General features: G+C 46.4%; 1 protein-coding gene and 1 long non-coding RNA gene across 8 annotated transcripts; one reads left to right on the top strand and one right to left on the bottom strand.

The window, feature by feature from the left end:
- Nucleotides 1-341: 341 nt before the first annotated feature.
- WDR31 (WD repeat domain 31) lies at nucleotides 342-19,867 on the top strand. 6 transcript variants are annotated; one of them, XM_047699335.1, is made up of 10 exons: nucleotides 342-470; nucleotides 7,436-7,579; nucleotides 8,022-8,154; nucleotides 9,847-9,921; nucleotides 10,908-11,052; nucleotides 11,766-11,866; nucleotides 13,954-14,021; nucleotides 15,030-15,171; nucleotides 16,751-16,913; nucleotides 18,415-19,867. In XM_047699335.1, the coding sequence occupies exons 2-10, from the start codon at nucleotides 7,464-7,466 to the stop codon at nucleotides 18,573-18,575; spliced, it is 1,104 nt and encodes a 367-aa protein (XP_047555291.1). In that variant the 5' UTR covers nucleotides 342-470; nucleotides 7,436-7,463; the 3' UTR covers nucleotides 18,576-19,867. The 6 variants fall into 6 exon arrangements, with proteins under 6 accessions (XP_047555291.1, XP_047555292.1, XP_047555289.1 ...); XM_047699336.1 differs by having other exon boundaries at nucleotides 7,433-7,579; XM_047699333.1 differs by having other exon boundaries at nucleotides 344-452.
- Nucleotides 19,300-27,708, bottom strand: LOC125083225 (uncharacterized). Of its 2 annotated transcripts, none has more exons than XR_007122214.1 (3): nucleotides 27,427-27,708; nucleotides 24,978-25,164; nucleotides 19,300-19,365 (listed from the first exon to the last, which is right to left on the bottom strand). It is a non-coding gene; the product is annotated as an uncharacterized LOC125083225 (long non-coding RNA). The 2 variants fall into 2 exon arrangements; XR_007122215.1 differs by lacking the exon at nucleotides 19,300-19,365 and adding an exon at nucleotides 19,615-19,711.
- Between the last annotated feature and the right edge of the window lie 33 nt (nucleotides 27,709-27,741).

The raw sequence follows: 27,741 nt of genomic DNA, 5'->3' as shown, positions 1-27,741 counted from the left end.
AAAAGAGGCATCACGAGGTAGAATCACAGAAAACTCCAAAGAAATATAACATTACTCCATCTGAGCGAATAATTATTTAAAATATGACATTTATTCAGTACTTCCTTGGCGACTATTACGGTGGTACCGATTTTCTTGCATTACATAGATTCCCCGGGGGCACGGTCTGGGGGCACAAGCGTCCCCTTTTCTGGAACCTCAGCACCGCGTCGTTCCCGTCAGAAAACAGAGCTGGGCTCTCTGGGCCCGGCCTCCGGGAGACGTCCCGCGAACGGAACTGGGGCTCGGGGGCGGGGAGAGCGTCCGGAGGCTTTTCGCGGGGACTCCTGCCCTAGCGACGCGCACCTCGTTGCTAGGGGCGGAGGCGCGGGAGGCTGTGGTGCTTGGTGGCTACCGACGCCCTCCACTCTGCGCCCCTGCCGGCCTCAGCTCCCGGCCCGGCCAGCCCGCCGGTGGGTATGGAGCACAAGGTTGGGGGTAAGGGGTGCAGCTGGGGGTTGGGGGCGGGCGGGGAGGTGGGAGCCCTCGCGCACCTGCAGCCGCGCACCTGGTCAAAGCGGGGAGTTCGATCGAGGGCTGGCCTTGGGTTGGGTGGTGCTGCACCTACTCCCCCCACCCCCACCCCTCGTCCCAGCCCGTCTTGGGTGAACTGTGCTCCCCCCTGCCTCGCCCGCCCCCCCCCCCCCCCCCATAGAAAATAAGCTTTGGTAGTCCACATGGAAAGGACGGGGGACGTCTGTGATCTAAGAGCCTGGAAGGGAAAACCACACAGACTGTCCCCCAGCTTGGGGCAACCTTGGAAGTTCTAACCTCGTGCTGATTCCCTGGGAGACTCTGAGCCTCAGTTTCCCCATCTGTACCATTAGAGTGTCGAATCAGACCATCTTCCAGTGCTTCCAGTGCGGCTTTGTTTGTATCTGAACTTTGGGTTTGATGCCTTGTGCGCAGAAGGAGATTTGAGGGGAGGGAGGGCTATATGAAATCAGCATTTACGTGAACACTGATTGGACCAGGAGTCTAGGGAAATGAGGTCTGGTACTCCAGCTCGGCCTCGTGTGATCTTTAGCAAGTCACAACCCTCTGAGTCCCACTTTCTTCGTGGAAAATAACAGTTGGGTTTATGCTGGAGTATTTCGAGGAATATGGCACTGGAGAGTTAAAAGAGGATCCTCTGAGTTATGTTTAAAGTGACCGCGGGGTATCTTAAGGTGTATGGAAAGCAAATTCGGACAGAAATGGGTCCTGGGATTCAGATTTAGGCCAGGTTTCATCTGGAACCAGCAAGGATATTCCAGAGCCATAACTGAGTTTACGGCTTTTCTAAGTCCTCTTCAGCCTTTCCTGACCTGAAATTTGGGACAGAGCCCAGGTAACTGTTCCCTGAATGATCTGTTGTTGGGCAATTTTAAAGGACCCTTATATTGTTGGGTCCTTCAAAAGCTGACAGGGTGCCTGGCTGGCTCAGTCAGCGGAGCATGTGACTCCTGAGCTCACAGTAGCTTGAGGTCAAGCCCCAGGTTGGGCATGGAGCCTTATTTTTATTTTTTAAAGACTTGTTTATTTGTTGTTGAGAGAGAACATGAGTGGGGAGGGGAGGGGTGCAAGGAGCAGAGGGAGAGGGACAAGCAGACTCCATGCTGGGTACCGAGCCAGACCCCTGGGGCCCCACTTGGGCCCAGTCTCATAACCCTGAGGTCAGGACTTAAGCTAAAACCACGAGTCCTATGCTAAATCCTACTAAGCTACTCAGGCACCCCTGGAGCCTACGTTAAAACAAAACAAAACAAAACAAAACAAAACAAAACAAAAAAACCTTCTTGCCAAACAGACTCTTTACCTTAATATACCATCCATTCATTCATTCCACAGATATTTGCCCTGCATCCATTGTCCCAGGCTATGCTTTAAGCTCAGATACAAAAATGAATAAGACCCCGTCCCTCCTCGAAAGTATATTACGTGTTCACGGTATAAACAGTGGAAAGATAACTGAGTAGAATTTCACTGCTTAGATTACTCATAAGAAATCACAACTATAGGGGCCCCTGGGTGGCTTTGGCTCAGGTCGTGATCCCAGGGTCCTGGGATCGAGCCCCGCATCAGGCTCCCTGCTCGGCGGGAGGCCTGCTCCTCCCTCTCCCATTCCCCCTGCTTGTGTTCCCTCTCTCGCTGTCTCTCTCTCTGTCAAATAATAAATAAAATCTTAAAACAAAAATCACAACTATATGAACATTATCCAAGTATGTATACTTTGTTGTTGAGATTTTAAATTGCCTTGGTATATAATGTATAACTTAATGAATTCTTAGCCTTAGTGTGATCAATCACTCTGGCCAGAAGACATGATTGGCTTCAACTTGTCCTTCAGACTCATAAACCCATTTGTAAATATTCTCTGTGTATATTTGTTACGTATGTTTAATATGTGTGTGTTAACCATAGTATTAAGGGTGAAGTTGGCAGAAATTGGTCCTTTCAGTTGCTGTCACTCATGCCAGTGGCCAGGTGCAGCTGAGGGCTGTCTACGCACAAGCTTTTGCAGAGATGCAGTATACTAAGCTGATGGAGAGCAAGCTCTTCTTGCTACTTACTTGCAACTTATTTGTAAATTCGGGCAAGTTATGTAACCGCTCTGCACCTCACTTTTCTCATCTGCAAAACGAAGATAATGACAGCATCTAGCTCAAAGGCTTGTGGAATAAATCAGAAGAGTTAATAAATATAAAGCATTTAGAATAATCCTTGGGGCGCCTGGGTGGCTCAGTGGGTTAAAGCCTCTGCCTTCAGCTCAGGTCATGGTCTCAGGGTCCTGGGATTGAGCCCCGCATCGGGATCTCTGCTCGGCAGGGAGCCTGCTTCCCCCCCTCTCTCTCTCTGCCTGCATCTCTGCCTGCTTCCCCCTCTCTCTCTCTCTCTGCCTGCCTCTCTGCCTGCTTGTGATCTCTGTCTGTCAAATAAATAAATAAAATCTTAAAAAAAAAAAAAAAAAGAATAATCCTTGGTGCATGCTATCTTTAATCCTTCCAGAAGCCAGTGAGAGAGATTATTCCATTTTACCTAGACGAGTCAGACTCCAAGAGGGTCAGCAATTTGCCGACTGCAGTGAACTGTTCCCGTGCTGAAGCACTGAACCAAATGTTACCCTGACCCCCCCCCTTTTTTTTAAAGATTTTATTTATTTATTTGACAGAGATCACAAGTAGGCAGAGAGGCAGGCAGAGAGAGAGGAAGGGAAGCAGGCTCCCTGCTGAGCAGAGAGCCCCATGCGGGGCTCGATCCCAGGACCCTTGGGATCATGACCTGAGCCAAAGGCAGAGGCTTTAACCCACTGAGCCACCCAGGCATCTCTACCTGACCCTTCTGTATTGCTCTTCAGTTTTAGAATAAGCTACACTGTCAGTTGGTGATTAGAATTTATTTATTCAAGTTTTTAAAATAGATTTGTTAAAATGCACTAAAACTATGTTTCTTCTTTGGAGATGTTTATAAGGGAAACTCTAGACTAGAAGTCAAGAGATGTACCTAGTTAGAATTTTGAGCAGATAATGTTTCTGCCCTGGTTCTTCAGATCTTTGAATTAAGGGTTTAGAGTGATGATTTTGAAAAGCTCTTCCATCTCAAATTCTGTGATTCATACTTATTGAAGTACTATTTTAAGCAGGAGAAATTGGCTTTTTTGCAGAAACAGTAACAGCTCTGAAAATTTTTGAACAGAAGCACTATAAGTAAAATACAAATGTTTAATGATATATTTAAGTATTTAAATATATCCTACTTTGGAGGCACCTGGCTGGCTTAGTTGGTGGAGCATGTGACTCTTGATCTTGGATTTGTAAGTTTGAGTCTCATACTGGGTATAGAGATTACTTAAAATAAAATCTTTAAAAATAATAATAGGGTGCCTGGGTGGCTCAGGGGGTTAAGCATTTGCCTTCAGCTGGGCTTATGATCCCAGTGTCCTGGGATTGAGCCCCGCTTTGCCATTTGGGGCTCCCTGTTCTACAGGGAGTCTGTTTCTCCCTATCCCTCTGCTCCTCCCCCCAGCTCATGCACACAGGTCCTCTCACTCAAATTTAAAAAAAAAAAATCTAAAAAAATAAAGTAGCACATGTATATACCTATACCTATACATATATACACAAATACACACACACAAACACACACACACATATATTTATATATAAATTTTTTTTTGGTTAAGATTTTCTTTTTAAGGGGAACCTGGGTGGCTTAGTTATTAAGCATCTACCTTTGGCTCAGGTCACGATCCCAGGGTCCTGGGATCGAGCCCCGTGTTGGGCTTCCTGCTCGGCAGGGAGCCTGCTTCCTCCTCTCCCACTCCCCCTGCTTGTGTCCCCTCTCTTGCTGTTTCTCTCTCTGTCAAATAAATAAATAAATCTTTTTTTTTTTAAAGATTTTATTTATTTATTTGACAGACAGAGATCACAAGTAGGCAGAGAGGCAGGCAGAGAGAAAGAGGAAAGGAAGCAGGCTCCCTGCTGAGCAGAGAGCCTGATGCGGGGCTCGATCCCAGGACCCTGGGATCATGACCTGAGCCGAAGGCAGCGGCTTTAACCCACTGAGCCACCAAGGCGCCCCTAAATAAATAAATCTTAAAAAAATATTTCTTTTTAATAATCTCTACACCAAATGTGGGGCTCAAACTCATAACCCCAATATTAAGAGTCGCATGCTCTAATGATCAAGCCAGCCAGGTGCCCCCTTACTTTGTATATCATAAATAAATAGATATATCTGGGCACCTCACTGGCTCAGTAGGTAGAGTGTGTGACTCTTGATCTTGGGGTCCTATGTTCAAGCCCCATGTTGGGTGTAGAACTTTATTTATACTTAAATAAATGAAAATAAAAATAGATGTGTAATTAACATTATGGTATATTTTCCCTAATTGTTGGAAATGTGCCCGTTATATGACCTTGAAATTTTGTAAGATATTACTTTCTTTGTGAGAGAAAGCTACACTTAACAATCTCTTTCATTTAACAAGGTCTTTATTTACCTTGTGAATCTCCTTTCAGTGCAAACATATGCTCAGAGAAGAGATTAATTTAAGCGTCTTTTCAGTAATGACAGAGATTAGGAAGTTGCTGCCTAAACTGTTTTCCAAAGGATAAACATTACAAAGCATTAAATATGGCAGCTCACCAGAAGATCCTATTGGTTTGGGGGTAAATAATTCTAAAAGTTATCTTTTGCTTAGAACGTCCTGTGAGTGCTCTTCAGAAGGAAAATACAGCTGTCTGAAGATATCAGCTAAGAATCCAATCAGTGTTAAGTAAAGCCAATCCATTTATAGCATCTGCTGTTTTTGGTGACCTAGATCTATGGATGGCACCTGTCCTTAGTTTGATGGTAATGTTGAAAAATGGGCTATGCTTACAGATAGGCAGCCCAGCAACCTCCATCTGTCTATAAGCAGTACAAAATCCCAAGATTTTTGAAAATTATCCTGGAATTTTTTCTGGCAGTATATCATATACTTAGTACAGAGAATTTTAGACTGTCTGAACTGGAAGGGACCTTAGATTCACACTACTTAACAAGAAATGTTTTTGCCATACTGTGCAAGCCACTGGAGGTACAAAGATGAGTATGATATGATAGACTCCTTCCTCTCATGGAATACACAGTCTGCTAAAAAGTATTTAGTCTGGTGTCATTTACAGATGGGGAAGCTGAGGTGTAGAGCAGGGAACGGAGGAACCCAAGGACATACAGTGGGATGAGGGAGAGTTGGGGCTGGAGCCCAGGGCTCCTGGTGCCCCCCACACACCGTTCTTGTCACTGCACTGTGCTTCTGTACGGCTACCTGTCTTGTCCGGATGTCGGTTCTGGCAGCTTTTCAAAATGTATGCTGAAATTCTTCTGGAATTTTCATGGGATCACTGAGAATATTTGGTGAGTTTTCCCTGCTGTTGTTCCTGTAGACCATTCTGGTCATTCCTGTAGAGCTGGGCTGGTCAGGCCTCTAAGACACTCGTTTCCTAGGGGCGTCTGGGTGGCTCAGACAGTTAAGCATCCGACTCTTGATTTCAGCTCAGCCATGATATCAGGGTTGTGAGGTTGAGCCCCGTGTCTGGCTCTGTGCTGAATTTGGAGCCTGCTTAGGACTCTCTCTCTCTCAGGGAGTTTGGGTCGTTCAGTTGGTTAAGTGTCTGCCTTTGGCTTAGGTCATGATCTCAGGGTCCTGGCATCAAGCCCCGCCTCCACCTCCTATCTGCAGGGAGTCAGTTGCTCCCTCTTCCTCTTCCCCACCATCCTCCCACCCCTGCCATGCTCTCTCTTGCATTCTCTCTCTCTCAAATAAATATATTTTTTGAAAAACATTCTCTCTCTCCCTCTACCCCTTCTACCTCCCAAAATAATAATTTTATTTTTTTTAAGATTTATTTATCTGAAAGTACACACACACACACACACACACACACGAGAGAGAGAGAGCACCAGTTGGCACAGGGAGGAGAGGCAGAGGAAGAGGCAGACTTCTTGAAAGGGTCTCAGGAATCCATACTGGTCTAGATCATTACCTGTATCAGCTCTCACATCTCTCTCTCTCTCTCTCTCTTTTTTTTTTTTTTTTAGTAGACTCTATACTCAACATGGGGCTTGAACTCATGACCCTGAGATCAAGAATTGCATAATCTATGGACTGAGCCAACCAGGTGCCCCTTTAGCTCATTGTTACTACAGAATAACCCAATGACCTGGCACACTGATTTAGAGAAGTGTCACATGAAATTATTTTTTAAAAACCCAGCAAGCTAGGAATAACTAAGGCTCTTCCTTTCCAAGAAGCTATACTGGTAAAAATTATTTCTTAGTTTCAAAAACATATTCATAGTATTTGTTGTGGTAGAATACATATAACATAAAACTTACTCTTGTTTAGTACATAGACAATGTTCACTGTCTAGTTCCAGAACATTTTTGTTGTTGTCCAAAAAGGAGACTCTCTACTTATTAAAGTAGCCACTCCACACAGGCACCCCAAGAAACCTCTCTTGGGGTTTTAATTTTAAAACTAATTTTAAAATTAGTTTTGTTTTTGCTTTTGCTGATCTGCTAATGCTTTGTGGGAGGGTACATTCCCGGGGCCATGAGAAGAGTCAAAGAAAAGAGGAAAAGCAAATGAGTACAATGGATTAGTCTTTAAAAAAAAGAAGGCTTGCAGGGCACCTGGGTGGCTCAGTCAGTTGAGCATCTGCCTTCGGCTCAGGTCATGATCCCAGGGTTCTGGGATCGAACCTTGCATGAGCAGGGAGCCTGCTTCTCCGTCTCCCTCCGCCACTCCCCCTGCTTGTGCTCTCTCTCTCTTTGTCAAATAAATAAATTAAATAGGCTTTATTTTTAGGTCACCAGACTACCATTGTCATGCCTAACGACATTAACAGTATGTATTCTTTTCACTAAGCAGGGACGACAACTTCCAGCAGCCACAGGGGATGCCACTGCTTGGCTGCCATCTGAAACGAGCTCCTTCTCACAAGGTTTTGTGTAGGTTCTGTGCAGCGATGGGGAAACTGCAAAGCAAACTCAAACACAGCACTTACAAATACAGGTACGGCCATCCGACACTGGGATCCCAAGTTTTATCATATCGCATTAAAATTCTCTACTAAAGACAGAGAAGGCCCAGAGCGATTACTGATGACCTTCCTTGAATAGTTCGGTCTGTTTTCTTTTGGATGAGAAGGAGCTGATTAGCTAGTGTCCTCAGCCCCACAGAGAGGGGCCTGGTATCTTGGGGAATAAGCTCCAGGTGAGCAAAGACTCCTGGCTTCTTGGCCTCAGGATTCCCCTCTATCGGATTCTAGTCCTTCGGCTGTTCTGAGCGTGCTCGGCATTGATAATCCATTTCTGGCAATGGCCTTGGGTCTCCCTTCTGTACTCCTTTCCCAAATTTCTCCTCCGCCTGGCCTCTCCCATAGCCTGCCCCCGTCTTCCCCTTACCCCACTGCACTCCATACCCCGGGGACTCTCATTTGCCATCCTCTCTTTAGCAGGCCTGACGGGATTATAGAGGAGAGAATTCAAACTAAAGCTTGTCTGGAGTATAGCCCAGCCCACGCGGAGAGTGTCTCTGTCGTTGCTGCTCTGAACTCAGACCTGTGTGTCTCTGGAGGAAAAGATAAGGTGGGTTTGCTGTGCTTCCCAGGGAACCAGCTGACTGTGGAGAAGGGAAGATGTTGGGGAAGGAAATGCTGGTTCTGCGTTTCTGGCAGCAAGGTTGAGTAGTGTAAAACCATAGGCTTTAGACTAAGGAAGCCTGGTTCTGAGTCCCTGCTCTGCCTCTTCCTGTTTCTCTGGGCAAGTCATTTACTGCTCGTGAGCCTCAGTCTTCACATCCATGGAATGGGGATGAGAATGCCAGCCTCCCAGGGAAGCTGTGAGGGTTTGGTGGTAAGATCTTCAGAGATGTGCCAGACCTCCCACATGCCTCTTATAATTGACAAGTATTATTCTGACCAAGCCATTTTCATACCCACACACAGACACAGGAGCTAGTTGTCAACAAAAGGAGACTTCCTTGAGGTGCCTTGGTGGCTCAGTCGGTTAAGCATTTGCTTAACCCTAGGATTGCTTAACCCTAACCAACCCTTGATTTCAGCTCAGTTTGTGATCTTAGGGTGGTCAGATCGAGCCCCGCGTCAGGCTTCACGCTTAGTGGAGAGCTGGCGCCTGCTTGCCATTCTCTCCCCCTCTCCTTTTGCCCCCACCCCTGCTTGTGTGCTCTCTCTCTCCCTCTCTCAAATAAATAAAATAAATAAATAAATAAATAAATAAATAAAAATTTAAAAAGGAGACTTCTAGTCTTTTTTATGCTGTTCGTCAAAATTTCAACAGTGGTGAACATTACGATTTCTCCCTTTTGTGTTTCTGTCCTTCCTCCCAGTATCAGCTGCATCTAGTTGCTTCTCCCCCCATATTTGCATCGATCACAGGACTCACAGCTAGGACGTTGGTAGCAGAAATGTTAATTCTTTTTTTTTTTTTAATTTTTTAAAATTTATTTATTTGACAGAGAGAGATCACAAGTAGACAAAGAGGCAGGCGGAGAGGGAGAGAGGGAAGCAGGCTCCCCGCTGAGCAGAGAGCCTGATGCGGGACTCGATCCCAGGACCCTGAGATCATGACCTGAGCCGAAGGCAGCGGCTTAACCCACTGAGCCACCCAGGCGCCCGAAATGTTAATTCTTTTAATTCCTCTCATTTTCATACTGTATTTCGTGGATTTTTTTTTTTTAAGATTTATTTTACTTATTTTAGAGAGAGAGCAAGGGTTGGGGGGAGGAGGAGAGGTAGAGGCAGAATCAGACTCCTTGCTGAGCTCGGGGCCCACTGTGGGGCCCAATCCCATGAGCCATGAGATCACAACCTGAGCCAAAACCAAGTGTCGGACGCTTAACTGACTGCTCCACGCAGGCACCTGACAAATTTTTTTTTTTTTTAAGATGACACATTTTTTAAATACACAAAAATAGAAGTACAATACAATTAGGAGGGAAAATGCTAATCCCATGTAGACAACCAGAACCTCAGGCTGAGTCTGTTCCCCTTGGGGAGTGTCCTCCTGAACCCATCAATGAGGCTCAGAGCAGTGGCCCATTGCCTTGGAGAGAGACAGAGCACTAGTCAGGAGGAAAGAAAAGAAAGTCCGTGTAGGGGGACAGGATAAGGGTTACAAAATAAAGCCCTAATGCAAGACCCTTGACAAAGAGAGAGAGAAATTAGGTAGATAATGAAGTAAAGGCTTGTTTTAGTTAAATAAAAATTTAACTGTAATAAATATTACAGAGATTCTAATGACTCTAATGACTCTCCACAGACAGTGGTGGCCTATAACTGGAAGAGCGGGGATGTGGTGAAAAGGTTCAGAGGACATGAACGAGAGGTCACGAAGGTAATTCTCGAATGATCATTATTGTGGAGGGAAGTTAGAGTGATTGGATATTCATTCTTTTTTTTTTTTTAAAGATTTTATTTATTTTATTTGACAGACAGAGATCACAAGTAGGCAGAGAGGCAGGCAGAGAGAGAGAGGAAGGGAAGCAGGCTCCCTGCTGAGCAGAGAGCCCGATGCGGGGCTCGATCCCAGGACCCTGGGATCATGACCTGAGCCGAAGGCAGCGGCTTAACCCACTGAGCCACCCAGGCGCCCCAATTGGATATTCATTCTTAAGAAAATGCAAGGGCTTCATCTGATGCGGTAAAGGAAAAGCAGAGTGAACCATTCCCTTAGCTATTGCTAGAGACATATTAGACATGATTTTTATTTTGTCACTGAGCCCTTAATAGCTCAGGTGGTAAATAAAGAATTCTCCCTGCCTATCCTGACTCAACAGGGACAGGTGCTGAAGGTAGCCCGCGTGTTTACTGTAGCTAGAAAATAAGAAATGATAAAATTTATTCATTTATATAATAAATATACATTTATGATAAAATTTATTCACTAATAATTTATTATATATAATGATATATGATGTATATAATAACATATGATAATTCACTTGTAAATAAATAAATTGATAAAATCCCTATATTCAGGAACCTTCTAGTCTAGTTGGGGAATTTTTTAAAAAGCCAACAACAGTTAACTAAAAATTAATTTGTTAAAAAAGCATTAGGGGGCAGAGTAAGCTTCCAGCCAAGATGATAGCGAATGCCGGTCTCTACAACTCCCCTCCCTGAAATCCACCCCAAGAACTGATTCTGTCACCTGCACAGCTCCCAGCGCAGGACAGGGTACTGATGCCCACGCGCAGTGCATTCCCACCCCAACAGGGCCCGGGGAGAGCCTCAGGTTCTGACACCCGCAGCCCCGGGCCTGTTGCCCATTTCCAAGTCCAATCCAACAGGCACACCCGGGCTTTTTTCTCTCTTGAGCAGATAGCCTGTATTCACGGATCCAGCCTGTTCTTTAGCGCCTCTCGAGACAGGACAGCCATGATGTGGGACCTTCGTGGCCCCGCCCAGCCAAGGCAACAGTTCTCTGGCCATGCCATGGTGGTCACTGGATTGGCTGTGAGTACAGGTAAAATCAAAGAGAGCTCTACCCAACACTGTTGTATTTTCTTTCTTTCTTTTTTCTTTTTTAAATTTATTTATTTATCAGAGAGAGAGAATACAAGCAGGGGGAGTGGCAGGCAGAGGGAGAAGCAGGCTCCCCACTGAGCAAGGACTTGGATGTGGGACTCAATCCCAGGATCCTGGGATCATGACCTGAGCCGAAGGCAGATGCCTAACTGAGTCACCAGGCACCTCTTCTTTTTTTTTTTTTAAATTAAGATTATTTTTTTTAAATTTTTTTTTTAAGATTTTATTTATTTGACGGAGATCACAAATAGGCAGAGAGGCAGGCAGAGAAGGGGGGAGCAGGCTCCCTGCCAAGCAGAGAGCCTGATGCGGGGCTCGATCCCAGGACCCTGGGATCATGACCTGAGCTTAAGGCAGAGGCTTTAACCCACTGACCCACCCAGGTGCCCCAAGATTGATTATTTTTAGAGAGAGAGTGTGTGAGCAGATGTGGAGGGGAGAGCAATGGGAGAGGGAGAAGAGTAGCAGACTCCCCACTGAGCATGGAGCCCAACTCAGGGCTACATCTCACCATCCTGAGCTCATGACCTGAGTCAAAACCAAGGGTCAGACACTCAACCGACTGAGCCACCCAGGCGCCCCCTCATTGTACTTTCTGAAAAGCCCCATACCAGGCCCATCTCATGGACCATCTTTTTCTTGTTCCCCCAGACTCGTCACAGCTGTGCACTGGCTCCCGGGACAACACCCTGCTCCTATGGGACGTTGGGACTGGACAGTGTACGGAGAGAGCTTCCATCTCCAGGAACCTGGTAGGAACTCAAAGTTGGTAGAGAGTGGGACAGCAGAGGGGAGCATGTGGTGAGGCAAAGAGCCTGTGAGAGAGATCAGGAGATACACCAGGCAGTAGAGGCTTGACGCCTCATTACTACTTACCTTGAACTCTGTCAGACTCTGGCCTCTCAGGGTTATCAGGCTGGATGATCTCTTTAAAGTCTTCTGCTTCAGGGACGCCTGGGTGGCTCAATTGGTTAAGCCTCTGCCTTCTGCTCAGGTCATGATCCCAGGGTCCTGGGATTGAGTCCCACATCCAACTTCTTGCTCAGTGGGGAGCCTGCTTCTCCCTCTGCCTGCTGCTCCCTTGCTTGTCCTCAGTCTCTCTCTCTCTGACAAATAAATAAATAAAATCTTAAAAAAAAAAAAAAAGTCTTCTGCTCCAAAGAACACCTCTTCTAGCTCATACTGGAATTTTAAGTGGTGTGTTCAAAATGTGTTTTTCCATATCTGCTGTGCTAAGAGCAGGGTTAGTGGCCTAAGACACCATCCCTGTCCTCTAGGATCTCATAGCTGATGTGCAGAGAAATAAACAGGACCCTTTGCTTTATGTATAATTTGCTGTGTTTATGAAGGCCAGTGTTTTCTGGTAGTAGGCTGGTAGATAAACTCCATAGCCTTTGAGGTCAGTCATGCCTGGGTTCAAATTATGGATTCATCACTTTAAAAAATATATATTTGATTTATTTATTTGACAGAGAGAGACACAGTGAGAGAGGGAACACAGCAGGGGAAGTGGGAAAGGGAGATGCAGGCTTCCTGCAGAGCAGGGAGCCTGATGCAGGGCTCAATCCCAGGACCCTAGGATCATGACCTGAGCCGAAGGCAGACCCTTAACAACTGAGCCCCCCAGGCGCCCCCATCACTTTTTTTTTTTTTAAAGTAATCTCTACACCCAACATGGGGTTTGAACTCACAATCCTGAGATCAATAGTCACATGCTCTATCAACTGAACCAGCCAGGCGCCCCAAGAGCCATCACATTTTAGCTGAGTTACTCTGAGAAAGTCACTTAGAGTGTCAGTGTCTTCATTTATAAAATGGAGAGAATCCCATGATTTGACATGATAGGTGTTCCTTTAGTGGTCATTAACTATCACTCGTGGTCATCTTTTCCAGTTTTTTTTTTTTTTTTTTAAGATTTTTTTTTTTTAATTTATTTATTTGAGAGAGAGACAGTGAGAGAGAGCATGAGCGAGGAGAAGGTCAAAGAGAGAAGCAGACTCCCCGTGGAGCTGGGAGCCCGATGCGGGACTCGATCCCGGGACTCCTAGGATCATGACCTGAGCCGAAGGCAGTCGTCCAACCAACTGAGCCACCCAGGCGTCCCTCTTTTCCAGTTTTTGAACACAACTGTCCATGGCAGGGTATGGTATGCTCACTCTATGCCCTCCATATTTGTGGAGGTTGCTAGAAGAAAATTGGGTCGCCTTGGATTATTTTGAAAACCGTTTCATGTCTGTCCAGCAGGGGGTCATAGGGATGAAAAGAAAGAATGCATCCTGAACCTTGTGAGGCCTTAGACTAGGGTTTCAGTGGTCCCACCATAGAACGGGGGGCTGCTTTCTGAGGCTGCCAGTCACCAGCAGTTCTCCACAATGAGTGGGGGCGCTCGCATGCATTCTGGTACTCACCACTGGCCCGGCCGCTACCATTGCTGCTGCTGATCCAGGGGCATCCAGTAGAGCATGAGTGGTGGGCATCTGCAAAGTACAGCCTGGAGCGCCTGGGTGGCTCAGTGAGTTAAAGCCTCTGCCTTCGGCTCAGGTCATGATCTCAGGGTCCTGGGATCAAGCCCCGCATTGGGCTCTCTGCTCCGCGGGGAGCCTGCTTCCCCTTCTCTCTCTGCCTGCCTCTCTGCCTACTTGTGATCTCTGTCAAATAAATAAATAAAATCTTTAAAATAAAAAAAAAAACCAAAACAAACAACACAGCCTCCCTCCAAGTCGAATGTACGAGTCAGTGTCCTTGAGAAGTGGAGACACACTATTTAGCACAGTTTACAGGAGTTGCCATAGAAGAGCTACTTGGTATGGAGAAGTTTTGAAAATTTTGCTTTTTCCAGGTCACTCACCTGTGCTGGGTCCCCCAAGAATCATATGTACTTCAGACTTCTGAAGATAAAACCATCAGGTGGGCTTACTGAGCAGCCATGAAGGTGTTTCTGGTGAAGGTTTGTGGTTCCCAAGCTTATATGACTCCCTTTCCCCTCTGCTTTTCCACACTGCTGTGCCTTCCCAGGGCCTTCTGCCCCTTTGCCCCTTGCTGGGGCTGGGGTCTCTGACATGGATCCCTGGACCGTTGGGTAGAGGCTGAATGGCAGGAAGTCAGGCCAGGAAAGAGCCCCTGTCCTGGATGGTTCTGAAGCAGCTGACTCTGACCCCAACCTTGCCCAACCCATCCCCCCACCAGTGTGAACACATTCAGACTGAGCTCAGTCCCAGTCATTGGCTTGCCCCCGCTTTGAATTGCCTGCCCGGCTCCATTTTCCTCCCCTACTGGGGGCTGGATGTTCTCAAGCACCCAGCCCTCAGGGGAAGCCTTGTCTGGGCCAGTGGGGTCGGATCCCCATCAGGAGAGTCAAATGAAGTGAATTGTTGAGTGGAAAGCACAACGAGAAACTCTGGATCTCAGAAGAGATTTACTCTACTCAGAAAACAGGAAGAATGAGGTAAAGAGGTGGAAAATGAGACGAGAAGCTGAATAAAACACTCCCCGTGGACCCCGCGGCCCAGTAGACCAAGGCCTGCAAGTCTTTTGTATCTGATTCTGGAATGGTGATGGCTCCTCTGGATCCTAATAACCATCTTTTAAAGCAATTAAGTCACAGGCACAGAAATATCCTCTTGTCCCTTGAAAGCAGTATCCTAAAGGGCCAAATTAACAAATTAACTTGTACGGTAAAGTTGCTTGGTCTAAATTCCTATTAAGTGGGTCTCAAAATAGAAAGAACTCAGATGGCATTCAGTTTGGTTATTTCCTGGCAGCTTTGGTGTCTCCGAGGTCGATCTGGTTCATCCTCCTGTTTTTAGGTGAACAGTGACATTCCATCTGACTGGCCGGAGCCACGGAGGGCCGCGGTTTACTTTCATGGGTCTGTCAGATACATTTACCACAGGCTCATTGCTTCGTTTCTTGCAGGTTATGGGATAGCCGGGGACTACAGGTAGCTCACGTATTTCCCACAAAGCAGCATATTCAGACCTACTGCGAGGTCAGTGAGGACGGACACAAGTGTGTCTCCTGCAGCAACGGCTTTGGAGGGGAAGGCTGTGAAGCCACGGTGAGTGATTGTCGGTGTCTGGGGGTCTGGTTGCTGATGAGCAAAGTGCTTCCTCTGACCTCCCGTCTATCCTGGGCTCCACTAGGCCAGCTCTGCTAATGGCCTATTCCGAGTGCATACTGTAAGTGAGCCTTTGCACTCCAGATGCATCTCTCAAGAAACCTCCATTAGCTTTGGGATCTCTGAATTGATAGTAGACAGAGGCATGGGATGAGAGTCAAGATAGGAAGGTGCTAAACACAGAACCAGCTTGCCAATGTCCCTACTTCCGGCAGAGCTTAGAGAGCGGAGGGACTATTTGAAGAGCCAAGTGTCTTCCCATTGTACTTGTGGTCACGGTACAGGAGGCTCAAGCTCTTCAGGGAGTCTTAGACACCAGTGTTGGTCGACGGCCCATCCCAACCTTTACCTATATACCTTTCCTTGCACATAATTTTGGATTACATTGCATTGTATCTCTAAAGTACCTTAGATTCCTCACTGTAGAATATAGGCTAAGAGGGGCATCTGGTCCAAATATAACAATTAGAGCTCCTGTTGAACCAAACAGTTCATGCTGGGCACTGGCCTGAGCACATTACATGCACTGTCTCATCTATTCCTTACAACAACCTTGTGAATTAGGTTCTATTATAATTCCCATTTTACAAATAAGCAAACAGAGGCATGGCAAGTTGAAGTCTATTGCACAAGACCACACCTCTAGTAAGTGGTGCACTGAGGCACTGAATCCCAGGCTATCGATGTAGCACCTCTTCCCCAAGCTAAGCATTTCCAGCCCCTACAACTGACGCGGTGTCCTGTGGTTTCATTATTTTTCGGATACAGTTCAGATCACTCTCTTCTCTGGATGTTGTTCTCCTGAATTAACATGGTGCCCAGTGACTTCATTATATTTTGGACACAATTTGGTTTGCTCTCCTCCCTGAACCTTGTTCTCTAGCTGTGGTCTGATTGTGTCAAGAGTGTAATTGGCAGGATTGTCACCTCCCTTTGTTGGAGGGTCTCATCTTCATATACCAAGGTTCAGCATGGAGGCCATCAGTCAGAAGGTCTGCGCCTCTGTGTGCTTATGAGAAGGTGCTCCTAACTATGGGGTCTGCACAGAACCCACAGGCCAAGAGGCTGAGCTGTGCTAGAAAGTAGGCACCCCCTGGGTGCCTGGCCGGCTCAGTCAGAAGAGCATGAGACTCTTGATCTTGGGATCGTGAGTTTGAGCCCCACATGGGGTGTAGAGATTACTTAAATAAATAAAAAACTTAAAAAAAAAAAAAAAGTAGGCAATGCCATACTGTCCCATCATGCTGTAGGACTTGGAGATTTCATTTCCCCAGCCTTGACATTAATGAGGAAGGCAGCAACCCTCCCTGCACACCCTTACCCAGGGTTGTTTGAGATCGTTGATGTTTAAAATAATTACCAGATGCGTGGGTGATTTGATGTGTGGATAGGATGGATGAAGACGAGGGGTAGCTACATGAAGAGGTAAGTGGGGGACACAGGTGGACCAGTGAGGGCAGCATGTGTGAAGCTGGGGAAATATGTGTGTATGAGCTAGCCTATGTCATTCCTCTAACAGCTGTGGGACCTAAGGCAGACACGAAACAGAATATGTGAATATAAGGGGCATTTCCAGACTGTTGCGTCCTGTGTCTTTCTACCAAGAGCACTGGCCTCGATGCCTATAATTGCTACCTCATCCCATGACTGCAAAGTGAAGATTTGGAACCAAGACACTGGAGGTAAGGAGCCTGGTGGTGGTGCTTCTCAAAGACACATGGTGTCCTAAAAGCATCCTTGAAACTCTCTCTTTCCATTGCTCAGCAAATACAAAGACAGCCATGTTCTGCCACTCTCCAGGCCCCTAGTGGTTAAGAGATGACACTAAGATACCAGGATTCTGTTGAACCTACAGCTAGAGGCCCTCACTGCCTGAGCCCCACTACCACGTTGTACAGACTCGCTCCTGAGAGCTCAGATATATTTGGTTCTTATTGTTCTTGCTACCCGAAGTTCTTCATCAGGTTTTAACGTGTGATGCTCAAAATGCCTGGCAAAGGAGACAAGGATTGTCATTTTCAAATTCATTTTTTTAAGGACTAAAAATGAAAGTCTCCGCTCGTGGTGGGGGTGAGGTAGAGTAAGCATCGTCTATCCAGACTGCCCTGTCTTGATGCTACAGGTCAGGTTTGAGATCCCAATCAGGTCATGAACTCCAAAGCTCCAGAAAAAAAGATGTTTTAGGGAACACAGCTCCCCCAGGTCCTCAGTGAAGTATGCCAGAGCCCACTGCTACTGGCTGATTGTTAAATATTCAGGAATATCTAATATGGTCATAGTGAGAGTATTTTCACCACAAAAGGTGGCAAATGCTATGAGTAAAGGTGGCTGGTTTTTTCTTCCAGAAAGTTGCCTTACCAGCACCCCACTGCCTTCAGACTATTTTGTGCTGGACCCGGGGTTCTGTTGGACATAGGAATAGTGTTAAAGAATCTCACAACAAATCCCTCCTATAGTTATATTCCAGAAACTCAGCTCCCAGCAGGGAAGGATAGGGTAGCCCACTCAGAGAAAAGATGTGAGATCATGTCTATGGTTCGTAAGCCATACCTCCCTAGGGAGGACAGCCCTGCTGTGCCCCAGCTGCCCCATGGAACAGCTGTGGGAGGTGGGGAGAGCAGCTGTGTGTCAGGTTCAATGTTTATAAGCCTGACACCAGGGAGAACAAGGTCTGAAAGTGTTGCCCTGCCCTCCAGCTGCGCACCTGTAGGGTTCTCAGGGGAGACAGGGACGGACGGAGACTGGGGCAGCTGGAAGCCCCCGGACTCCCCTTCAGGTCCCAATCTCCTTTGTCATGAAGGGAGCAAGACCCCAGAAGCCAGCAGCTGAAGATCAGCATTGTCTGTTTTCCTCTGCCCTGGTCCCCGCTCTGTTCTCTGGGCAGGTGGGAACTGAGGGCTGTGTGTTCCCACGTCTTTGCAGGTGAGGCCCCAGCTGTCTGAACAGGGTTTTAAGGGATACACACCTTGTTTGGGCCACATGCCATTCTCTGGAGTTGAAGCCTTGTGGCTGCCCGGACTTTCACCTCCCCACAGGTGCACAGTCCTCTGGAGCAGGCGATGAGGCTCTTACCTGGGTTGGACACAGAGCACATGCTTTGCTTACACAGGTTTCTCAGAGACCTCATGTCCCGTGACCCTGAGCCCTTGGTCTGAGCTGCTGGTTCCCTCTTCTCCCCCACAGCCTGCCTGTTCACCTTGTCCCTGGATGGATCAGGACCCTTGACTTCCCTGGCTGTCGGTGACACCATCTCCTTACTGTGTGCAAGTTTCAGCAAAGGAATTCACCTGCTCAGAGTGGAGCGCAGCCGAGGGCTGGAGCTGCAGGATGTGGCAGCCTTCTGAGGCCAGGAGGCACGCACTGGACAATATCAAACGTGGCCCGTCCTCACTCCGTGTGGCTTTGTGTTTCCCTGTGATCTTGCAGGGAGGGCTATGTGGGATTCTCTGTTTCCGTCCACTCAGAAGGTCTATCAGGGTTCGAGGCCAACGTAATCCCAGGTGCAGCTTAGAAACACGATAGGTCTCTGAGAGTCCGAACATGGGGTGGAGTGTATCAGACTGACCCATGTCTCCACAGAAGAAAAAGCTGCTGAGGGAGAGACTGTTTGGGTGGTCTCGCAGTTACCCAGATGGGAGAGGGGAGCGCCGCTCCGTAGAGGACATGGGTTGTGGACATGACATTCCGATGCAGTCACTGCTCCTCCTCGAGGTGAGGAAGTATAGGCTTCTGCTGGGAGGGGCCTCGAGTGCAGGTGGCGTGTCCCAGACCAGTGCATGAAAATTAGACCCCAGGGGGCTTGAAAAGGCTGACCACCGCAGGGCCTTGCCCTGGAGCCGAGTTGTCTCACTTGTTTTGTGAACAAGGAAGTGGAGAGTTTCCAGAGATTAAGGCTAAAAAAAAGTCATTTGTACATTTTAGTATTTTTTTATGTTATTTTATGTAAACTCTCTTAGGGACGGCCAGTATGAGGCCAATGGAAGTCTTCGACAACCGTAGAATGTAGATGGGCGCCTGGGGGGCTCGGGCAGTTGAGCATCCAACTCTCGATTTCAGCTTGATTGATGATCTTGGGAGATGGGATCGAGCCCCACGTCAGGCTCCATGCTCAGCAGGGATTCTGCTGGAGATTCTCTCTCTAAAATAAACAAAAAAAATCTTAAAAAAAAAAAAAAAGAATGTAGAACAATGGGACAGACTCAACTCAACTGTAGGCCAGCTCCTTGGTGAGGAGGGACTTGGTGCTCAGGCCATCCTGTGCAGCCCCCAGGACATCTATCCCCGGCATGGTGCTCACATGCCCATTTTCCTTCCAGGAAGTTAGAGTCCGCCTGTCTTCAGGAGATCCCACACATAAAGCAGCGAGTCCTAGCCAAAGACTTCCGCACTTTTTTCTTCTCTGGCCCCTGCCTGTCCCTGATACCAGCAGCTAACAGCCATTGTCCTTGTATCCCTCCTGCACCTCGCAGGGCTGGCTTCCCTGTGGGAGGATCCGAGTTTGAATCTCCACATTCAGCTGAATGATCTTGGCTGTTATAAAATCTCAGTTTCCATACTAATTAAATTGTATGTTCCTCATAGTGCTGCCCAAGCACCGGGTAAAAGTGTATTTTTTTTCTTTAAATGTTATTTTGACAGAGAGAGATCACAAGTAAGCAGAGAGGCAGGCAGAAAGAGAGGGAAAAGCAGGCTCCCCGCTGAGCAGAGAGCCCGATACGGGGCTCGATCCCAGGACCCTGGGGTCATGACCTGAGCCAAAGGCAGAGGCTTAACCCACTGAGCCACCCAGGCGCCCCCTGGGTAAAAGTGTATTGAATGCCAAGCGAGGAAGTGGGTGCTTACAAAGGCTGGTCATAGTCGTTTATTGCTCTGTCGGGACTAAACACTCCTCTTCTCTCACTAAACACATTCCTTCTCACATTCTCCTTAGATCTTACTTGTAAAGCTTTAGTCCTTGTACAGCTTCCCTTTGATTCCTTAGGTTATGGATCTTTGAGCTCTGGAAGGACAGGGGGGTGGTGGGAGAGGAGCTCCTTCCCAGAGAAGCTACAGCCGGCTGAATACGCTTATTCTCACTACAGTCCTTGCTATCCCAGAAGGGGAAGGAGGAGGCTGAGGCCCAGGGACATTCAGTCCTTTGCCCAAGGTTACACGGGGAGGTGGGAAGGGGGAAGAACTGAGATTTGACAGGCAGGGATACCACTGTACTAATAAGGAAAAGAGAGATTTGAACTAGGGACTGCCCGACTCAAAGCCAGAATACCTTCCTTCCCACTCCTTTGTCTTCGCATGATGTCACAGAGTTCATTTTAGAAATTCATAGGCCATGACACTGTTTGTGTATTTTCTAGACCATTATTAACTTTTCCGTCCCAAGGAGATCCATCTGGCCAGGGGCCCAGAAACAGTACACAGATATCTCCGGGAAAATCCTAGCATATCCTGAACCATTAGTGCTACAGCTGACCCTTGTAGCAAGGAGGCAGGCGGTAATCAGAAAATCCAAGGGAGTGGGTTGGGAGGGCGTCCCAGAGAAAGGGAACAGAGGGAATGTACATGTGAGAAAATCGAATAAATTAGCAGGATTCTATTAGCAATGAAATTATTTCCCTAAACTCTACGCATTTGTTTGATGTAAAAATTCCTTTTCTGGGCTTTTTTTTTTTTTCTTCTTCTTTTTGAGATTTTATTTACTTGACAGAGACACAACGAGAGAGGGAACACAAGCAGGGGAGTGGGAGAGGGAGAAGCAGGCTTCCCATGGAGTGGGGAACCCGACAGGGGGCTTGATGCCGGGACCCTGGGATCATGACCTGAGCTGAAGGCAGACCCTTAACGACGGAGCCACCCAGGTGCTCCTCCTTTTCTGTGCATTTTAAGTGGAAAACAGATTAATAAATGCAAATGTTTATATAGGTTTTTTCAGGCTTACATGCCCTAATCAGGTACTCTCAGCACCTAAGCTACCAGCTACTGAAATGCATTAATTTGCCATCTGGACATTCACTGAACACTTCATTTAGAAGTCTGCCCCTGTAAAATCATATAGAGGAACTTTCCAAAGGCAGTTGACCTTTTTTTCCAGGAAAGTATATAATCCCTTGGAATCTGGCCAATTATATATTTAAAACTTAAAGAAATTTATGTATTTACTTATATAAGTTAAATATATTTGCACCTGGCTCAGTCGGTGGAGCGTATGACTCTTGATCTCGGGGTTGTGAGTTCAAGCCCTACATTGGGTATAGAGATACTTAAAAATATAAAACATATATACATATATATATATTTCAGGAAAATGTTTCATGATTATTAACACCTTTTTTTGGGTGGGTGAAACTATCTTACAAGAGGATCTTTGATTTTACCAAAAGGTTAAAAATGATCTGGAAAAGATACAATTTTGAATGCTACTTCTTCACACATAATCCAGGCTGTCTATAATTTAAGTCCCAATTTGTATTCAAAATATTTTTTTTTCTTTAAAATAGCTACCAGGTGGGGCACCTGGCTGGCTCAGTCAGAAGAGCATGTGACTTGATTTCAGGGTCCTGAGTTTGAGTCCCACACAGGGTACAGAAACTACTCAAATAAACAAAACTTTAAAAAACAGGGGCATCTGGGTGGCTCAGTTGGTTTAATGTCTGCCTTCAGCTTAGGTCATGATCCCGGGGTCCTGGGATGGAGCCCCATGTTCGGCTCCCTGCTCAGCGGGGAGTCTGCTTTTCCTTCTCCCTCTGCCCCTTTCTTGTGCTCCCTCTCTTGTTCTCTCTCAAATAAATCAATAAGATATTTAAAAAAAAAAAAGCTTTAGGGGCGCCTGGGTGGCTCAGTCATTAAGCATCTGCCTTCGGCTCAGGTCATGGTCCCAGAGTCCTGGGATTGAATCTCACATTGGGTTCCCTGCTCAGCAGGAAGCCTGCTTCTCCCTCTCTCATTCTGTGTTTGAGCTTGTGTTCCCTCTCTCGCGGTCTCTCTCTCTGTGTCAAATAAATACATAAAATCTAAAAAAAAAATTTTTTTTCAAAAAATAAAATAGCTACGAGCTATTAAAGTATTGTGATACAGTGGGTATCACTGGTATCACAAAAGTATCAGACAAGTCGCCATTATCATTCTCTTTCTGAACAATGATTTTTAAATATTTTTTACTTAAATTCTAGTTAACATACACTGCGATACTGGTTTCAGGAACAGAATTCAGTGATTCATCACTTGATATCTGAGCAATGATTACTAAAGAAACTTCCCCAGGGGTTTTGAGTTCACAGTCATTAAAGAAATACTTCCTGATCTCCCAGTTGACAGTAGCAGAAATTTCCAGTCTGTAACAGCCTTGATTTTGACACAGGAATTACAAATATAGAACTCAGGTCAGTTCGTGTTTTTAATCTTTCAACACTGTGAAAAAAGAACTTAGCTATTTCTGGTAGCCTTGTGAAAACAGAATGAGTGAAGAAAAGCTTCATTGTGAAAAGTGCAGCAGACAGCTACCCGTTTCCTGAAGTTGGCCCACTTTGGCCCAGGCTGCCCCGCTAAGCCTCCATTCCCAGCTAGGCATGGCCATGAGCATAACTTCTTGTCAGTGGATTGTGAGTGGAAGTGATGTGTGTAACTTCTCTTTTATTAGCTCCAAAGGAACGTGTTTGTCTGGGATTAGCCCTCTGGGTCCCTTCCCACTAGTTGGAATGCAGACCACCAGTAAGAGCTTCAGCTGTGCAGATAAGGACAAGATGATGGACAAACAAAAGAGGAGCCCTGAAGCTAGACTGTGACCTGAGAGAGAAATGGGGGAGGGGCAGGGGGAGAGGGACAAGCAGACTTCCCACTGAGCAGAGAGCCCCACATGGGGCTCGATCCCAGGACCCCGAGATCACAACCTGAGCCGAAGGCAGACGCTTAACCAACCAAGCCACCCAGGCGCCCATGAACTTCATTCTTTTAAAGCCACTATATATAATTTTAACTTTGCACTCAACGATCACAATCATAAACAATTTCAGATGCCTTAAGTTTAGAGCTTGCTGATTTTCCACAAGCTGAACACACTCTAGCAACCAGAACCTAGATGAGGAAGTATAATACATCCCGGAGCGCAGATGGTCTCCCTCATCTTCCCCTCCAGGCCTAGTGGCCAAGGAATCTATAGCAACGTAAATCGGTTTTGCCTGCTTTTCTTCTTTATATACACGAAGTCATACTGTATTGTGGCAGATGGGAATTAGAGCCACAGATTTCTTCCTTCCCTATACGTGTGGACTTTCGCAAGGTGATTTCTCATCACTAGGTTGGACCTATTAGCCCACCCTTTGAATCTGCACTTTTGGCTCAGTTTGACCAATAGAAATGCAGAGCTCTGAACAGCGGCGCCTGGGAGGCTCTGTCAGTCAAGAGTCAGACTCGAGTTCGGCTCAGGTCTTGATCTCGGTTGTGAGATTGGGCCCCACATTGGGCTCCACATTCATCAGAATCTGCCTGAGATTCTCTTTGTCCCTCTCTCTCTGCCCAACCTCCCCCCGGCCCTGCTCACACTCTCTCTCAAATAAAAATCTTAAAGATAAATACATGCAGAGAAACAAACACTGTGAACTTGTAGGTGGAGCCTTAGCAGGCCTGTGGCTTCCCTTTGACCGTCTTGGAAAGCTGTTGCATGTCAGGGAGGTGACCCAGGCCACGTGGAGAACTGAGCACTGCCAGGTGTGTGATGAAGGTCACCTTCGGAGCCTGCCAAATGTGCAGCTGAATGCCACCGCCGATGAAATCAGAAGAGAAACTGCACACCATCATGAAAAATAGCAAGTCGGTGCTGAGGACAGTTAAGTTTTGGAGTAGCCTGTTATGCAGCAATAGATTTAAGTGAAATGAATCATGTGCTCTTATTCTGGCTCGGGCTTTTCTTGCTCAGCACATCTGTGGGATGGAGGCAACCTGTCCTATGTAGTTGATGACAACTCCAGCTCACGGCTGGACAGCTTTGATCATGGGCCAGTGTTATGATTCATTAACTACTGGTGGGCATAAGGGTGGTTGGTAGTTTGGAGGTCTTAACGAGTAGTGCTACTTTGAACATTCTAGCGCTGTGTCATTTGGTGAACATAGGCATGCATTTATGATCGTTGTATAACTAGCAGAGGCCTTTCTGGGCCTCAGGGGAACCTGCCTGGGTAGATTAGATACCAGTTCTTCAAAGGAGTTGTTTCAGGGGCACCTGAGTGGCTCAGAGGGTTAAGCCTCTGCCTTTGGCCCAGGTCGTGATCTCAGGGTCGTGGGATCGAGCCCCGCATCGGGCTCTCTGCTCAGCAGGGAGCCTGCTTCCTCCTCTCTCTCTGCCTGCCTCTCTGCCTACTTGTGATCTCTGTCAAATAAATAAATAAAATCTTAAAAAAAAAAGTTGTTTCAGTTCCCATTCCCAGCCGCTGGCGGGGAGCTGGCAGATCTCACCTGTTCTGTACTCTTGCCCACACTGTGTTCTTATGCTTTGCAACCCTCGGTTTGAAAGATGAGTGTGTAGAATGTTGGAAGGTACACAGGACTGTTAGCTTCACTAGCCAGTGTTAGAAGCTGGACCAACTGGTTTTGATGTCTACATTTCTTCTCGACATCTCCGGTTCAGAGGCCACAATTTAACAATAAAAGCTTGAATGTATACAGTGTTGTCTATCTTACGTACTACTTTTGCAATCATAATTTCACTGGAGTCTTCCAATAAAATAACACTGTGAGACAGGCAGTGTGCAGGTTATTACCTTTGTCCTGCAGAGAAGGAAAGGGACTTGCCAAAGAGCAATTGGCATGTGGCACAGCCCAGGTGGGACACACGGGTCTTCAGACAGGCTGACTGGTTCTTTCTGCCAGAGCCCTCTATTTTCACTGGTGTCCTGGCAGCGGGGTTCATGAAGACTGAGGGACGGGGCAGGTAGGAAGTATTTGTACCTATGGAATAAGTGACATCGGTTAAACATCACGAACAGAAAGAATGTCCAGTCCTTTCCTAGATGTGATCTCCCCAGGGTCTGGAATACAGCAAATTCAAAAACCTAGGCTCGGGGTGATGGGAATGGGTGTCAGCTAGCACTGCATGTCCAGGCGCTGGCCTTTTTCAGTTCATCCAGAAATAATCTTTTGAGAACTGGCCAACTTCACATGACTTAACAACCATGCAGACATTTAAAATGAGGCTGAAGGGCACTGGGTGGCTCAGTTAAGTGTCTGTCTGCCTTTGGCTCAGATCATTATCCCAGGGTTCTGGGATCAAGCATCAGGCTCCCTGCTCAGTTTGAAGCCTCCTTCCCCCTCTCCCACTCCCCCTGCTTGTGTTCCCTCTCTCGTTGTGTCTATCTCTGTCAAATAAATAAAATCTTAAAATAAAATAAAATAAAATAAAATAAAATAAAATAAAATAAAATAAAATGTTGTCCATGTTTTGCCCTAAGGGAAAAACACAGATAATAGTACAGCACCACACAGCATCATCCCATTTTGGTAAAAATAAATCTGGATGTGTCTGTATATTCATCGATAAAGGTCTGGAAAAAATAGAGCAAAAATGTTAGCAGTGTTATCTCTGGGTATTGAGTTTTAAAGATGAATTTATTTCCTACTTTATGCCTTTCTGTATTTTTTTTCTTTTGCAATGAAGATGAATCAGTCTTATTTTTAAAACTTACTTATTTTTGGAAATAGGCACTACATTTGCATAGTCAGTCAAGAGTGCAGAAATTTATAGGACAAAATGTCTCCCTGTCCTCCGTGTCTGCCTTCCATCTGGCTCCCTCCAGAGGTAACCAGTGTTCCCAGCATCTGGTGTAACCCTGAGGAGATGCTTTGCGCACAGACAAGGAAATACATAAATTTATTTTCTTTATCACTTTTACAATAAAAAAGCAGGAACACTTTCATTTTGAAGGAGAGGTTGTAGAAGACTATTTTATGATGTCAAAAGATGATAAATGGGAGAAAGGCCATCAAACAGTTTGAGTATCACATGTATTTATAATAATAAAAGAAAAAAATTTACATTAAAAATATTTATAGGGGTGCCTGGGAGGCTCAGTGGGTTAAAGCTTCTGCCTTCAGCTCAGGTCATGATCCCAGGATCCTGGGATCAAGCCCCGTATCGGGCTCTCTTCTCGGCAGGGAGCCTGCTTCCCCCTCTCTCTCTGCCTGCCTCTCTGCCTACTTGTGATCTCTCTCCCTCTGTCGAATAAATAAATAAAATCTTTAAAAAATGAAAAATAAAAATACTTATAGAGAGGCATGGTGGTAAGGGTGTGGACTCCAAAACCACGCTACCTGGTTCAAATCCCAGGCGGACACTTCTTCGCTCAGCTCCTGGGGCAAGTACCTTAATTTCTCTGTGTCTCGCACCTTCATCTGCAGAACAGGAATCATACAATAATAGCACCGCCCCACAGAGCTGTCACCAGGAATGGTACAGGATTCAGGCAGAACCCCTAAAATAGTGCCTCACTTTGTTTCCAAATGTCAGGATGATTATGTTCATCTCAGTTTCCTCATTTTCCTACATTGGACACGTATTACAAAAGGACTTAAAGAATAAACCCCCACAAGTGAAGGGAAACCGCACAGACACAGACCGCAGCACAGACGAAAATGAGAGACCATGGGGCCCGAGGACGAGCAGAAATGATGTTTGCAACCCCGGAGACAAAGGAGGCCTCTGGTTTCCAGATTTTTTTTTTTAAGTTTATTTATTATTTTTTAAAGATTTTATTTATTTGGGGTGCCTGGGTGGCTCAGTGGGTTAAGGCCTCTGCCTTCAGCTCAGGTCATGATCCCAGGGTCCTGGGATCGAGCCCCACATCGGGTCTCTGCTCCGCGGGGAGCCTGCTTCCTCCTCTCTCTCTCTGCCTGCCTCTCTGCCTACTTGTGATCTCTGTCTGTCAAATAAATAAATAAAATCTTAAAAAAAAAAGATTTTATTTGACAGAGCGAGAAAGAGAGAGAGAGAGAGAGCATAAGCAGGGGGAGAGGCAGAGGGAGAAGCAGACACCCCACTGAGCAGAGAGTCCAATGTGGGGTTTGATCCCAGGACCCTGGGTTCATGACCTGAGTCAAAAGCAGATGCTTAACCAACTGAGCCACCCAGGCTCCACTCCTGAATTTTTTTTTTTTTTTTTTTTTTTGTATTTTATTTTTGGAATAATCCCTATTCCCAACGGAGCTCGAACTTACAAACCCAAGATCAGGAGTCCTGTGCTCCACTGACTGAGCCAGCCAGGTGTCCCTGGTTTCCGGATTTCGACACTGGAAGGCCCACAGAGGTCCCTCTGTCAGTGTCAGCAGGGCGTCATCCCAAGAGCAGAGATGGAATCTGGCCCACAAGCCTTCTCCCCTGGAGTTTGGAGAAGGCCTTTGAGACTTTCCTAGAAACTCCTTGGACCCTCATTGTCCCAACAGCCTTCAGCAGACTCTTTGTCACTGTCTTCCTGGCAGGGCTTCCCTAGAGAAAGGCTTCAGAGTCACCTTCAGAATCACCACCAGCCTGAC

The sequence above is a fragment of the Lutra lutra genome, chromosome 13, assembly GCF_902655055.1.
Source record: "Lutra lutra chromosome 13, mLutLut1.2, whole genome shotgun sequence".
In the NCBI taxonomy this organism is placed as follows: domain Eukaryota; kingdom Metazoa; phylum Chordata; class Mammalia; order Carnivora; family Mustelidae; genus Lutra; species Lutra lutra.
Note: the sequence above shows the minus strand (reverse complement) of the source record. Positions and strands in the feature narration are given on the sequence as shown.

Coding starts and splice junctions, on each gene's coding strand:
- WDR31 (XM_047699335.1), top strand. CDS start 7,464: ATGCCACTGCTTGGCTGCCATCTGAAACGAGCTCCTTCTCACAAGGTT. Junction 7,580..8,021: donor CACAGCACTTACAAATACAG/GTACGGCCATCC, acceptor TCCTCTCTTTAG/CAGGCCTGACGGGATTATAG. Junction 11,867..13,953: donor CTTCCATCTCCAGGAACCTG/GTAGGAACTCAA, acceptor TGCTTTTTCCAG/GTCACTCACCTGTGCTGGGT.